The sequence below is a fragment of the Scomber scombrus genome, chromosome 11 (assembly GCF_963691925.1).
Source record: "Scomber scombrus chromosome 11, fScoSco1.1, whole genome shotgun sequence".
Taxonomy (NCBI): domain Eukaryota; kingdom Metazoa; phylum Chordata; class Actinopteri; order Scombriformes; family Scombridae; genus Scomber; species Scomber scombrus.
Genome location: NC_084980.1, coordinates 8,570,895 through 8,586,338, shown reverse-complemented (window position 1 = coordinate 8,586,338; position 15,444 = coordinate 8,570,895). Strand labels below are relative to the sequence as shown.

The 15,444-nt window shown below is 38.7% G+C and overlaps 2 protein-coding genes across 2 annotated transcripts; one reads left to right on the top strand and one right to left on the bottom strand.

The window, feature by feature from the left end:
- The first annotated feature begins 357 nt into the window (after window positions 1–357).
- On the top strand, window positions 358–7,493 carry LOC133990929 (homeobox protein Mohawk-like). The gene is made up of 6 exons (XM_062429354.1): window positions 358–530; window positions 914–1,073; window positions 1,204–1,357; window positions 1,582–1,905; window positions 6,749–6,782; window positions 7,083–7,493. Exons 1-6 carry the CDS (start codon window positions 358–360, stop codon window positions 7,420–7,422), a joined length of 1,185 nt encoding a protein of 394 aa, XP_062285338.1. The 3' UTR covers window positions 7,423–7,493.
- Window positions 7,494–9,307: 1,814 nt separating this feature from the next.
- Window positions 9,308–14,019, bottom strand: LOC133990920 (ras-related protein Rab-18-B-like). The gene is made up of 7 exons (XM_062429345.1): window positions 13,836–14,019; window positions 13,374–13,429; window positions 13,195–13,256; window positions 12,442–12,514; window positions 12,000–12,118; window positions 11,626–11,692; window positions 9,308–10,944 (listed from the first exon to the last, which is right to left on the bottom strand). Exons 1-7 carry the CDS (start codon window positions 13,907–13,909, stop codon window positions 10,772–10,774), a joined length of 624 nt encoding a protein of 207 aa, XP_062285329.1. The 5' UTR covers window positions 13,910–14,019; the 3' UTR covers window positions 9,308–10,771.
- Between the last annotated feature and the right edge of the window lie 1,425 nt (window positions 14,020–15,444).

Sequence of the window (15,444 nt, the reverse complement as noted above, 5' to 3'; positions counted from 1 at the left end):
ACAGCTCTCCAAGGAAATGATTGGACGGCAGGAGAGCCAATAGGCAGCAGAGCAGCAGGTTATTTGAACTCTCCACAGTCAGCTCAACTAAACCAGACAACATCGTCTGACTTTTCAAACATTATTCTCTCATAAGTAACTGCGAGACTGTCATCATCTGTCTGTTCGGCCACTCCGGCTGCTTGTCTGGGCTCAGAGAAAAAACCAAGGGAAACTTTTTCAGCTCTTTTTCATTACTTTTACATCAAGCGTATCCAGGATGGGAACCTACTGCATCCACTTACATCTGGAAGTCTGCTGATGCACCTGTTGATTGTGGAAAAATCTGCACGTTTAAGAATGAACAAAGTTGCTGTGATGACGTCTGACACTCTGCTTCATTTGGAGGACAGCAGGAGAGCAGAGGAGAGGAGCAGATTGAACTGTGTTGATATAGCTCAAACTGGTTTAACAGACGGGAAGAACACAGACCTTCTGCGATGCCAGGAGACCACTGAAAGCAGCTCTTCCATAAAGTACAGAAGATATGGGTACGCCCCTTTTGTCTGTCGGAAATATACAGTTTAATCTCTTAATGGTATTAAAAAGGGATTGTTTTCTGTGTTACAATTATTAAATGCAGTTTTATTGCTGTTACTATTAATATTACAACACATCATGTCGTGGTAATATGTTATTGATCTGTCTTTTAATAAAAAAAAGTTCTTTATAGTTCTTAAAAATGGAAGATATGATTAAGAGTTACCATAATAGATCAGTTGCATGACATTGTGCTATCACTAAAATGTCTGATTGGAGGAAGCTTTGCAAGCAGAACAGCTTCAAGATGTTTGGTTTATCAATATCATCAGACCAAACAAAAGTTAATGAAGTGGCGTTGGTGAATCTATTAGGTGATTCTTGACTTCTCCAGGTCTCGTTTGGGTGGGGTCAAAGTTCGCCACAAGAGACAGGTGCTGCAGGATATGGCACGACCCCTGAAACATTGGCTTTACAAACACCGGGACAACCCGTACCCCACCAAGACTGAGAAGGTCTTGCTGGCTTTGGGCTCACATATGACACTGGTACAGGTGAGGCGTGCACATGCAATTAAAGGAGGGGTGCAATAAAAGTGCTTAGCATGTTCAGTGTTGTGTTGATATTACGCTTTGTCACTTAACATTAATTCAGCGCTATCCTGTAATTATGCAATCTGTGCAGGTTTCAAACTGGTTTGCAAATGCCCGACGGAGGCTGAAGAACACAGTGAGACAGCCAGACCTGAGCTGGGCCCTGAGGATCAAACTCTACAATAAATACATCCAGGGAAACGCTGAGAGGCTGAGTGTGTGCAGCGATGACACCGACTCAGATGGTAAGGGCTGGTGTATTTAAGTTATTAGTTTATTATTTAGGTGGAATTGTCCTTTAACAAAAGTCAGAAGACTGAATTTAGATGTATAACTTTGACCACTGAAACAACAATCATGATTTGTACCATCTTATATTTCCATACGTTCATTTGAATTGGTGCAATTTGAAATAAGTCACACTGTTGTTTGCATATTTCTTACTTACATTTGTGTCTGTTTTCTGCAGATGAATGTCCTTTACAAACACCTATCAGCCAATCAGACTTTGGAAGGTCATCTTCCCACAAGGGTGTGCTTGAGAAACAGGGCATGGCCGACTCCGCCAACAGTGACGACAGTGTGTCGCCTCCGTCCAAGTACAAGAGCAGTTTACTGAATCGGTATCTGAACGACACCCTGCGGCACATGATGGCGACGAAGGCCGATGGCGTCACCGCAGCCCGCAAGAGGAGGAGCCACTCTGAGTCATTCAGCTCCAACGAATGTGATCGAGATGTTGTCTCCCCGGCATCATCCTATGAAACAGAGACCAACTTTGTCTACCACATGGGTGAGAGATGTCAGTTTTTGTCTATGTGTGGGTCTTCAATCATCATACATTAGACCAATTAGACTAAAGATTTCCTACTTTAATGGGAAAATTGTCATTTAAGCTCAATATAAGTGAATAGAATCATGGAAAACTTATAATAATGCAAACATTGTGTGCAACATCATATCAACCCCAAATTTTGCATAAATCATGACAAATTAAGCAATCAAATACAATATAGAGGGTAAATTGGAAGGAAAAGAAACAATAGCACCCCCTGTCCACAGTAATCATTAAAACATCCTCCTTGTTAATTGCAGATTTATGCTAAATGTGAGGTAAAATGTCAGTTTAACAACCCTGCTTCCCCTCAGTTCATTTTTAACACACCACTGTGTACAGTAAAATAGGAACAGAACGAACAGAAACTTCCACATGGCTCCTCAGAGCTCCCTGACATTAATAAATCTATGGCATTCCACTGAAAGTCAGAAGCTCTGCGAGATTCAATTATAAAGTTTTAGCGCAACTGGGAGGGAGTTTGACACCTGGTTGCCCTTTCAGACCTATAGGGAGCGCAGCACACTGACAAGCTTCAAATCCGCTAAGGCACAGGAGCCAAAGCCTTTACAAACATTACTAATAAAGATTCATGCAGACGCTGAAATCCCTCATTTTAAAATTGGATGGAGTTTGTGCTGGCTGCTGCCGCACACCGCAAATATCATTTCCATATACTAGAATGTGCCATTTGTTCCGCTTCAGCTTCTTGCCATGGTGGAAATGTCCAGTCCAGTCTCAAGGACAATTACAGAATGTCTGAGACTTTATTCCTCCCAGGGTGAGAAGTGGAGACCTCAGCCAAAACATAGAAACGAAGCAGTCTGTCAGTAAAGTACCGAAGACGTCTCGTAGAGTGGCTGTCACAGCCGCCACTCAGCTGTGAGACCACGCAGAGCGAGATCACTAACATGCGTTTGGCTTTTCTCATCAGTGTTTGAGGGTGTAGATTTGCTGCCTTGACTCATGTGTGCTTTGGCAGCATGTTCCCCACAAGTGTTACTTTCCTACTCAAAATCAATAGAAATTTACATCACAGGACTACAGTTGTGAAAATACTTTTGAAACCAGTTCTACTCTTTAGCGCTTCTCAAGTTTAACTCTAACATTAAACATGGCACGCTTTATGTTCCTTTTCAATTATTTTAGGTTTTCCTGGAAAACAATAAAGCCTATTTCCATCCATCCATTTTCCTTAGACTACCGCTTATCACGGTCACAGGGGAGCTGGAGCCAGTCTCAGCTGACATTAGGCGAGTAGATCCTGTACAGGTCGCCAGTCAATCACAGGGCTAACATTTAGTACAGACACATTCACATACACATTCACATCTATGGACAATTTAGAGTCACTGATTAATCTAATCTGTGTTTTTGGTGTGTGGGAAGAAGCTGGAGTACCTGGAGAGAACCCACACAGGCACAGGGAGAACATGCAAAGTCCAATAAAGTCTAGTTCCAGTCTAAATAAGGTTATTTAATGGATTTTGTTGTAGACTGTGAGTCTTAATCTGTATCCAGGAAACTGCAGTTGTAACTTGAAATATTGGAGGATAGTTCACGATCTTAACAGACTGGTACTTTGGAAATGGTACAAGAGCTATTAAACAAATACGGTATCATTTTGAAAACATAATTAGAGGTTATATGAATTATATAAAAGTAATATAAGACCTCTCTTTACCTCAGTCATTATTGATGTCTGTACTGTAAATGTAAGCTACTGCCTGCCGCTTTGCTTAGCTTAGCACGTAGATTTGAAACAGAGGAAACAGCTAGCATGGCTCTGACCAAAAGTAACAAAATTAGATTGTCAGCATTTATAAAGTTCACTAATTAATCTGTAAAAAAAACTGAAGCGTTAAACAGAGTTTCATTTTATACCTGCATATAAGCCAAGCTAGCTGTTTCTCCTCTATTTTTAGTCTTTATGCCAAGCTAGGCTAACTGGCTGCTGGCAGTACCTTCATATTCATTGCACTCTTACTTCAAATCGTATTTCCTTTGGAGTAATTTGGGGATTCTTTCACACAATATGTGGGCATCGCTGTTGAAATGTTTGTAGAAACTTTTAATGCATCCTGCTGGTCATATTAAGGGTGTTTGCAACCCCTTACGGCTCCTCTGTGGAGGTGAAGTGGAAAGTCAGGCTGCCAGATTCATGACAGGCCCTAACACCATTAACAGGTTTATACTCCACCCGGGAGACAACTAATACAGTTGCTAAAATCAAGTGATGGACTAGTAAGCGATGGCACTACAAGGGCACTTAAAACATACCAGTCTGAATCCCACCGTCAATACACATAATGTGATGTTGCTAAATTCACTGTACAAAGATGTAAAATCTGAATGTTTACACCATAAGATGTGGTAGGTTATGTGACTCGAGTTCATAATATCCCTTACAAGGACTGGAGAGTCATAAATGTGACTAGAAATGTGTTTTATTGGACACAGAGCACCAAAAAACATATCTGGACAAACACCACACTGTGTTTTCCTCCCATTTTGCTTCAAATGAAAACATGCATGCTGAGAGGGGAGTCTCTTTTTTGCAAATACATATCCTCATTGAGGAAATTAAAGTATTACATTATTTTCTCAGTACATGGTTGTTTTCCAGAAATACACCTGTGAGGCTGACTGAAAGTCATTGACGTTAGGACATGAGGGGATTCAAACCCATATTGTGGGAGACCACCAAAGACATAAATCTGCCCATGAAGACATTATTTCCTTGTGAGAGGGTTACATAGAGGATTTATGGTGGTAAGAGAGTATTAAATCCTATAATATACAGTTAGTCTAAGTTTCATATGGAAGGAATAGTCCTACATTTTGGGAAATTATTTGCTTCTAAGAGTGAGAAAGATGAGAATTCGGCTCACATGGCTGTCTATTCAATAAAACTAGAGCCAGGTTAGCTTAGCTTAGCCTAAAGAATAGAAACAGGGAGGAAACAGCTAGCATGGCACCTCTAATGGCTCACTGATAAAAAACATTAAATCCCACATGTTTCATTTGTGGAAAAAAACAAAGTATAAAAACTCCAGGATATGGCTATTTTTTTACTATTATTAAAGTCCCCCTCCACTCAACAAATATGTTTTTCTTCTTGTTCCTTAACTTGGATGTTTGAGCTTCACGTGCAGAATGATGTATGTGTAGGGTTTGACACTAGACGTCTGTTTTCACATTCATCTGCAGACGGAGGACAGTTTATCTGTGCTCACCAAAAATCTGATTTTGAGCAAGATTTGCGACATCACAACAAGTTTGGAGCCAATCCTTGTCTGGTAGTATGTAACTGACAGAAGAGTGATGTGGAAACTTTAAAACTATTTGCATGTTCATAGTTTCTGGAATTGATAATAAGGGAGAAAGAGTAGATGTCGTTTTAAGGATTTTAAAGTGCCAATTATACTTTTCTTTATGGGAAAACCATATCAGACACGCATTATTATTCCAAGCAAAGTATTTTTGTATGTCTTAATACACGTCTGGAGGGGATCTTTAAGTTACTCTAACATGAAATTATAACTATACTGCACCACTGTTGCACAATGTAATATCACAAAAGCAGCAAGCTGCTTCATTACTTGTAAAATTTTGTAGTAATTGAACCCTGCTGTAAATTTGAGCCTCACCAGAGGTTAAACAATGTTTTTTTTTCTTGGTAATAAATACAAAAGAGGCACAGAAGTACTTTCTTGGCAAAACATGTAATGGCTAAAGAGAGAAATGCTTGGGGACGTTCAGTAGCAAAAAAACATAAAATAGCAAAATGATTTACGATCAACAAGTAGTTGCTCTTGGCTCCGGCCTGGCTAAAGAAATCAGACACGGGGATGTTTCGGGCTGTTAGCGTTGAAAGACTGTGTTTCATAGTGGGCCTCTAATTTCCCTGTCTATTGCTCTCTGAAGAAAAATTGGTTTTGACCAGCCTTTATCTGCTCCAATGAAAAGAGGCAATATTCCAAAGCTCAAATGGAAAATATGTTCTACACATATCGCATGCTTATGCACAGGACAGAAACACAAATTGTGTAAGCAATAAAAAATGACTCCAATTTGTTATGCTCCCGCTTCTGAATTAGTCAAAGATAGTTTTTATTCAGAGCATTGTGAAAGAATGACTAATCCTCCCTTCTTCACACCTATAACAGGGTTCTCAAGTGTTCATTCACATGAACAACGCCTGTCTGTCGGTATTTAAAATAAAGATCTAGATATGAAGGGGCAGTTTTGGAAAATGAATGACAAACAAAGTGGACTAGATTTACAGGTGCTAGCAGAACTTTGGAAACCAGAAAACACAGTGTCTGTCCTCATGACACAATGCAGATATCAGATTTTTTTTCCGACTGAAAAGCTCAAGAGAAACACTGCTTTTCATTTGTTTTGGCCAGAGTAGCTGAGCACAGGCAGACTGGTGAGCTCCACACAGTCAAACCTTTCTGGCTCTGCTAAAAAACAACCAGAGAAATACAGGGGATGGATAAGAATGAACTGTATACAAAAACGTACTAACATTTGTATACAAAAATACACAAATTGTATTTGGGAACATGTACTGTACACATGAAGAAACACACACTAAACCAATGCAAACACAGGCAAGCACTCACACACATGCTACGAATTAAAAGCATTCATTCGTTAATACTGTGTATCGCCAACATACAGTCATGTAGCGTAATCCACTGATTGTCATGTGGATATTCTGTTTGCTATTTCACCGCTATCAAGTAAAGTAATTCATGGCATATTAAGGTAAATTCTTTTTCCTCTCTTGCAGACACAGTGGAGTATACTTCAACTAAATATGACAGGTAATTATTATTATTCATTGCTCATTCTGTAAGAACATCAGCTGTTTGCACTTTTCAACTTTCATCAGATTGAAAAGTAATACTTCTTATAGTCTCTCTTGGCAGTTGTTGAAATTGAACCCCTGCCTCCTTGTCTTTCCTTGTCTATTCTGGCTTAATATCAAGGATATATCCAAGCAAATGAACAGTTTCTGCAGTGGATTTCAAAAACTGCTGATTCTTAGGGTAATTTAGGCAAGAGGTGTGATAATATTCAATCAGACTTTATATACGGCTTTTTTTTCTTTACTATATTCACAGTGGCCAGCAGAAGGACAGAGGCCAGCAGAGACGAGAAGACCAAGGCTGGAGGGAGATCCATGCTGCCGTGGCTCTGACTGACCTGGCCCAGGGGCAGAGCTGCACAGCAGACCAGAGCAGCGTGACAGTGTCCAGCGCTGCCACAGGGCTGTGCTGCACCAGAGAGCCCTTCTCTGTTACGAGGACCAATATCATAGACAGGATGTGCATCACAGGGCCCAACTCTGCTCTGAGGCAGAGCTGCACCGCTGGGCCCACTCTCACCAGCCGCATCATCCAGAAGTCCTCTCATATCTCTGAGGTCCAGACTGTCAAAGTCGTCCTGGCAAACAGTGTGTAGGCATTTAAAGTGAGCATCTGGTCCAAGCACTTCATTCCATATAGGAATACCAGATGCTTCAGTAGCCAATGTCTTACAATATCTGTACAGCCTCTGAGACCATTATTTTGCAATGCTGATAAACTTTGACATTTTCAATTATTTTTACATTGTAAAATGGAAAAACTAACCTAATACAATTGAATGTTTTCTCTATGTTCCTAATGTCTTCCTATTGCCTTCTGTTGCAGTAAGTTATATTAACTTCAATGAGACTGGATTATCGTCCAATGCTTGAGTTTGACAGCAGCTATTTGAATAAACCCAATGTGAAATCTGTTGACCCGTCCTTTTGCTTTACAGTACATCATCGCTTTGCAGTGGCTGAAATGGCATAGTTGTGTTTTACTGAACTGTACTTAGTGGCAGTTTTCATGTGTGCAGTTGTAGGTCATTATATCTTTTCAAATTGTGTTTTAAAAGCTTGTAATGTTGGCAGGAGGGTGGCATACGGAACTGAGAAGGGAGATCAGGTTTCATGCGGAGCGCTGAGGTTAAAGCTCCTGTGACAAGCATCAATCCAGTCGAAGACAAATTTGCAGTGATAGTTGGACATGACCATATTGGTTGAAATACACGTCAGTAACTAAGCAGATGTCCATGACATGTGATGGACAAGGCTGAAAACTCTTATGGGACACGTTGCAGTTTTCTGATACAAACTTAAAGCTGCTATAAACAATATTTTTTACAACACTAATGGATCAAATGACCATGTGTAAATGGAAAAGGGTTACTCATATCGACCCAAAGATAATTAACCCAACTTTGTGGTTCTTTTCAGCTCTACCGAGCAACTTATCTTACTTATAGCCCATTATTTTGGTTTTGTAGCCCACAACTTTTCTGTTTTAGTTTGTTCTTGTTGTTCTCATTTTGACCATGACAGACAGCTGTTCTCTGAATTAAAGCTCCAAAAACAGTACAGCACGAACAGCAGAGTCAAAGTTAACAACTAGCAAGCGGACATAGCATAGCATTTAGCAGCTAAAGAGCTAGATATTTCCTTCGGGAGATGCTGGAGAGCTAAGGACAGCTAAAAGGAGACCAAATATTGACCTTCCATTCATCAGGTGGACAAAAACAAGACTGACTTCTAATGAATGCTAATGTTGCTCTGTGTCTAATGTTGGGTGAGTCAATAGAAAACTGCTCGCTAACAGGTTTGCTACATCAACTTAAAAGATGATGTCAGTGTTGTGTTTAGAGCCTGCTGCTTCCAAGTGTCCAAAAAATGTGTTATAGTGCAGGTTTAACTTTTTTTTAAGATGTACTGTGATAAAATAAGAAGGAAGAAACTGGTCTTTTGTGTAATTATAATAGAATAGAATCATTATGTAAGATGAGACACATGATTCTCAACTGCTTTTGACGTTAAAACACAACATAAATGCTAAATGAGATTTTCGAAACTCATAAAACGGAGGTCAACTGCCAAAAAACTTCTAGTATCGGAAATATAGAGAGCACAATAAGCCTCAGGAGAATGTCTGGTACTCTGCCTCTGAAGAGAGACTTGTGGCGAGCATCCTGTTCCATCTGAGGACATCCTGACACCAAACATAAGCTTGTAATCACACGCTGCCCTATGCGACTATTTCGCAAAACACGAATAACAGGGTTTTTCCAATCGTGTCCTGGTTTTTGATCTGTGTTTTTGACATTTAGTGCAAAGAATTTCTTGAGTCTTGCTTGTGCAACAGGCTAGTCATCAACAAAGTATTATGGAAAGAGCACCTCATTCCCATTTCCATTGTAAATCTGCTTTTGATTAGGTGGACTTCTACACAACATGGAAACTAAATTGCAGCTCTCAAATGGCAATTAAACAATAGTTGGTGTTGAGTGACGGCATCTTAAGGTTGTCCTTTATTTCAGTTTGAAACAATACAAACGTTACTGTATAATAACTCGAGCTAATGTCATTCAATGTTAAGGCAGATATCAATTTAACGTATTGCTGAATATGATTCAAACAGCAAAAGCAACAGGAAAAAGTACAAAGGTAAAAGAGTCAGTTGACAAAAACAATGTTCAAGCAAACAGCGATGATACAATAAATCCACACTATACTGAGAAAGCTCTTAGGAATGTTCACATACTATAATGTGAGTAATGCCTTTAATATTGGTAAGTCAGTGGGACATTATATGGACCACAACAACACACAGAAACAGCAAATTAAATGGGGGGAAAAAAACAAGCTCACAGGACCAATCTCCAAGTAAAATCGGCAAGATTTGTCATTTTGCCGAAGCAGATAGGCGAGAACAGCGAGCTCAAGTAAGTAAAAGAACATATTTTATTGCAAGAGCTCTTAAAACTGTAAACCTCACACTTGCAGCTTTTGGAAATGATGGTCCAGATCACACATGCAAACACAAAGACAGGTTTGGTTACAGAAAATTCGACAAGACAGAGATGATTATTTGTCTTTCATATTTCTGTGTAAAGAGGAAGGGGTTGGGGGAGCAGGAAATAAATGTCCTTTTAAAAGCATCTATTCATTCTGAAGAATAGAATTTAATGGAAAACAGCATCAAATGAACAATAATCGAGTTAACAGTAAAAAAATGAGCTGGTGTCAGTACTGGGGTCCATTGTGAAGCATCTTCTTTGGGAGCATTCACAGTGTTCTGGAGCATAATGACAGGCTAATGAGGGCCAACACACCCTCCACATGACAAGTCTCTTCCTGTCCCATCCTCAATCCAACTGATGTAGTATGCATTTAACAAAGCTTGCAAATATGTAGTAGAACATTTTGTGTTTTAACTTTGCAGTTCAAGCGCACAAAGCAGAAGCTGGAAGGACAGGATTGAGGGGACTTCCGTATTGATTACAATGAATTATTTTGAATCAAATTTGACAAGCTATGTACTGTAATCTACAAATTGGTTCATGTTATAGGCACTACACTATTAACTCAATGCCTTAATGTAGAACAGAATCACTGTTGCCATAAAGATCAATTCAAACCAGACGTGTACTCGTATGTTGTGCACTTGACACGGTTAATTTAATTTAAAATACTATACTTCTATAGACAAGAGGCTATTTTAGCATGATCCTTTAGTTCATGTTTTATACAGAAAGTAGTGACGTGACAGCTGATGGTTGAAAAGGAAATGTGCAAACAGCAAAGTCCATTTGACTGACAGAGATACTCCAACAATGAACTTTTTTTTTTTTTTTTTTTTTTTAAAGTACTCAACCACTTCCCCTGCTTGCTTTCTTTCTCTCTTTTCCTTTCAGTTTGTGGTCCGTAGTCATTCTTATCAGGTTGATGCTTTTTTGGTTTTGTCCACTTTCAGGGTATGGAACAGTATCCTCCACATGCCCTGTTACCGCCCTGCTCCTGCTCCCCCAGACGGACCTTCTGACCCTGGTTTTCACTTTCCCAAAGCCCCGGAGTCTGGAGGATCTTCTCTACGAGCTCCTCAAAGGCACACTGGACGCCATCTTTAGTCTTTGCACTGGCCTCTGCACAAAGGAAGGAGGGTTATGAAGATTTATGAGATTAGTTAAAAAAAAAAAAAAATCTGGTAGAGCACTTTCAAATGTTACAAAAAAAGAAAACATAGTAACAGTAATGATAGAGATTTTAAAAATATCTAAGTGTCGACAAACATGACTTACAAAGTATGAAATGACTTCATTTAGGAAGCAAGAGACATCCAGTGGGATGAAGACATCCTCACAGCGGATTAAATCCATGACATCTTCTTGCCCTGCCCTTTTCAAAACCCCTTAATTTAGCCATTCTAAAATGGAAACTCCACAGAAATGTTAACCTAATTTCCCAGAGAGGGCCAGATTGGAGATGGGAATCAGGAACATGTGTAGACATGGATTCAATAAATGAAAGCCGGCTAGATTTTAATCATAATGCAGTTCTGCTGGAGTGGCCGCATCTTTCAGCGCTGCGCTGACAGTAGAGACTCAAAAAATGCCAGAGCAGTATCAACAACATAGCAAACCCAAACTGAACACACGACTTGCTGAAGTGACGTCTTGACTTGTTCCAACTTCGCAATTACAGTTCAGACTTTTAAGTGCAGCATTACGGGAAGTTTTAATGGCACCCAGTTACATTCTGTGGCTCTATTAGTTTAAATGACCATGTCTGACCACGTCTGATTTCAGTCTAACATGGATACTTACCAATAAAAAGCATAGAGTGTTTCCTTGCAAATTTCAGCCCTTCATTTCTGTCCACTTCATGGTCATCCTGAAAATCAAAACATGCAATTATTGCTAAGTGGAGGACACATGGTAAGGGATTTAAGTGTTTTAACAAAATGTCACAAGTGTTAAATGCAAAGCAACAACCATGACTGGTGAGCACACTAACAAAACACGTATGAGTATTTTTTGTGCTTTTTGATTTTCTTCTATTATTTTTCTGTTTATAAAGCTCACATTAAGCCTTATCTTCACATTGAGTCTTATACTGCATATGCTGTCCATTAATACCAGCAATCAAAGGTCTGTCAATGAGATGGGCTGATGACAAAGTGCATTCTAATCAGACTCACCCTATCGATCTTGTTCCCAACCAGCATTTTTACAATGTCGTTGCGTGTTGTGTAGGTTTCCAGTTCATTCAGCCAGTTTTCAAGCTTCGTAAAAGTTTCGCGCTTTGTGACGTCATATACTTAAAAAAGAAAAAAGAAAGACAAACAGAAAAAAGAAGGCATTAGAGGGAATCAAAATAATGTTACTATAGTAACATCTTCCAAACGTTCCACATTGAAGGAAACACTGCCACTGTTATCTTATAGTTGTTAATTTTCACTTTGGATATTTAGCTTAGACTCAATTTCTAAGTTAACAAAATTACAAGCAATCATTAAGCAATACTGACAGTATTCATGTGATCAATGAAGGATCATATATGAGTAAAATGACAAATCAGAGAGGTATGGAGAGATCTATTGATCTCTTGAGGTTTTGTATCATGAAATTATCAGGATTTACCAAGTATGACTCCCTGTGCACCACGGTAGTAGCTGGGTGTCAGGGTGCGAAATCTTTCCTGTCCAGCTGTGTCCTGTAAAGAAAAACACTGAGGTCAACATCAGAAAATGTCAGTAAACAAGTCAAGTCCCAGACTCTCACTTTGACATGTGTTTCCGATATGTCACAAAGTCTCAGGGCTATTCCACTGTGAAATTGGCAACAGCCTAAACTAAAGGCTCTTTGCAGAGTTTCAGGGCCTTTAGTTCTTTTGCAATCCTTAAGACTTTGCTTGGAGGGAATTATCCACATTTCTTAGTGTTGCTATGTTTAAAAACAGGGATAAAAAGTAGTCCTTAAAACAGAGTACTGAAAAAGCTGTAAACATCTCATTTACATGTAGTTGTGTTGTTATTCTTTTTGTTATAATATGATGTTATTGGTTTGCTTTCATTCAATTCAACTGAATGGCATAACTAATAATATATGTATGCAATTATTGTATTGGTTTGATAAAGGAACACCCTGTTGTGTTAAACTATATAGACAATATGAGCTTTACACTTGCCTCAGGCCATATAACATGTGACTTCACTAAGTGCTGATGATAGGACCGAGCCACTTTGAGCCGTCATGAAAGACTCATCTGTGTGAGTTTCTCGCTATGATTTTGTCTGTACAATGTCGCCATCTCGTGGATATGACCTTGTACTTCACCATGTTTTTTACTAACACCACAAATAAACTGCAGACAAAAGCAAACTGATGTCTTACCCATATGGCGAGCTTTGCTTTGTTTCCATCTATCGCCAGTGTCTTTACTTTGAAGTCCACACCTGATCAGTAGTGAGAGATAGAAAGAGAGAGAGAAATGATCTCTTCTACATGATCAGCTTCCAAATATGTGTTTCTGTGTGTATGCACACGTATGTTCATGTATGTGTGAGTTGAACCTATGGTCGCTGACTGCTCTGGATCAAAAGTGTCTTCTGTGAACCTCAGGAGGAGACTGTTGGAGGAAGTAAAGATAACAGGGAAATGAGCAGGATGATGGGCTTTTGTTAGTACACTAAAGGCTCTTTCAGTATTTGCCTCTGTCAATTATAGGAGGAGCTCAGGATGAAAACAACAGGTTTGATGTAGAACATGACTGAGGATGACAAGTATCCCATCTAACAGCAATCAAAAACAGCTGTAAAAAGTTTGAAAACTGTAGCTATATAACATTGGCGTTAGAAAATCACCTTTATGTATACTTGTCAACACCAAGTATGTGACTAAATAAGTGGAGAAAAAACAAAACTAACAATTAGCTTGTGCAGCAGCTGCTGAGCAGTGGAGTTACTTACATAACAAGAAGAATGTCAACATTCACAACAGGCTAATTTAGCTAAGCTCGCTGCACATCCACATACCTGGACTTCCCGACTCCACTTTCGCCAATTATCAACAGTTTCAGAGTCGTCAGCACGTCTTCATCCATATTCATGTAGAAGATAGTTTGACTACCACTTGGAGCCGCGTTTAAAGACAAAATTCACTTGTTTTTAGGACAGCAGGCAGCTAGCGACTCCGGTGACAGCCTGCTGTTCACGCAACTTCCGCCCAATCCGCGACGTGTGACGTCACGATGATTGACGAATTTTTGAAATGTTATATCAATATGGTATTTCATTTCATACAATATACTTAAAATGACAAGGTTTTTAGGCGTTGCACGGTTCTATCAACATGCTCTGTTGAAACTAATAACTTTTCTCCTCACAAGTCTTATCATATGGAACAATGAATGTTTTAAAAGCAGGGTTGAGAAGGTTACTTTGGAAATGTAATAGGTTACAGATGACTAGTTACCCTATTTAAATGTAATAAGTAATGTAACTGTTTCAATTACTTAATCAAAGTAATGTAACTTATTACATTTGATTATTAATTTCCTAATTAATGTTTTCAACTGTTAAGTGTACCCATTAAGCCCACTAAAATCTAAGTTCAGGTTTTCATGGATACTGACATGATTTATACAGGAGAATATTTCTTATAAAGCAAGATTTATCTCTCATATGAAAATGTATTCATGAGTTCATGTAGATTTTGGAATAAAAAATAAAGATATTTTATGAAAAAAGTCAAAAGTGGTACTGTGACACCATTTATGCCCACTTCATTATTTATTTACAAAATATAAAAAACATTGTTTTCACAGAAATAAAAACAGCAATATCTATTCCTATCTATTCAGTAAACTGAGGAAAAAACCCTTCTCCTGAGCAAAATCTTAAAGGTCTGACTTCAGATGTAAACCCTTTTGTATTCATCAACATTTTTATGTTGTAACTTAAGTAATTGTTGTAATTTAATTACACATTTTTTGTGTTTAAATCATGTAACACTGTTACATGTAAGTAGTTACTCCCCAACACTGGTTAAAAGTCAGTGGTTCTCAAAGTTTTTCACGTCAAGGACCCCTAAACAGACACAAATCAGACCAGAGAGTTTTGCTTTTAGGTGTTTTATTAGGATACAGAAAGTGTATGAAAACCATGACCATAATCCATCCAAAAGTAACACAATTCATTGTGTTACTTTTGGATGAAATTATAGTGGAAATAAATTATTCCTCTTTTTGCTGGGGACCCCCTGGAACCCCATTAATTTCCCTGGGGGTCCCAGCCCCCACATTGAGAACCACTGCTAAAAGGAACAATTCACTTCATTTACAACATTGGGTTGACAGAAGCATCATTATAATACTTAATAAAATACTTATTTTATTGTAATGGTCAGTTATTTAACTATTAACTTTCTTAAGGAGAAAACATTCCCTATCAACTTCAAATAAGTTACAGTCCATACCAGTGCTATATTAGAAAAAAAAAGTTATAAAAGCAACATGAAGTTCCTAGATTTGTACACTCTTTATGTAAAAGGTAATGACATTATGATTAACATATGCACTGACAGACATATTAGGGAGTATCTCTTCAATACTAGAAAGTAACACCACATGGGAAGTCTTTTTTT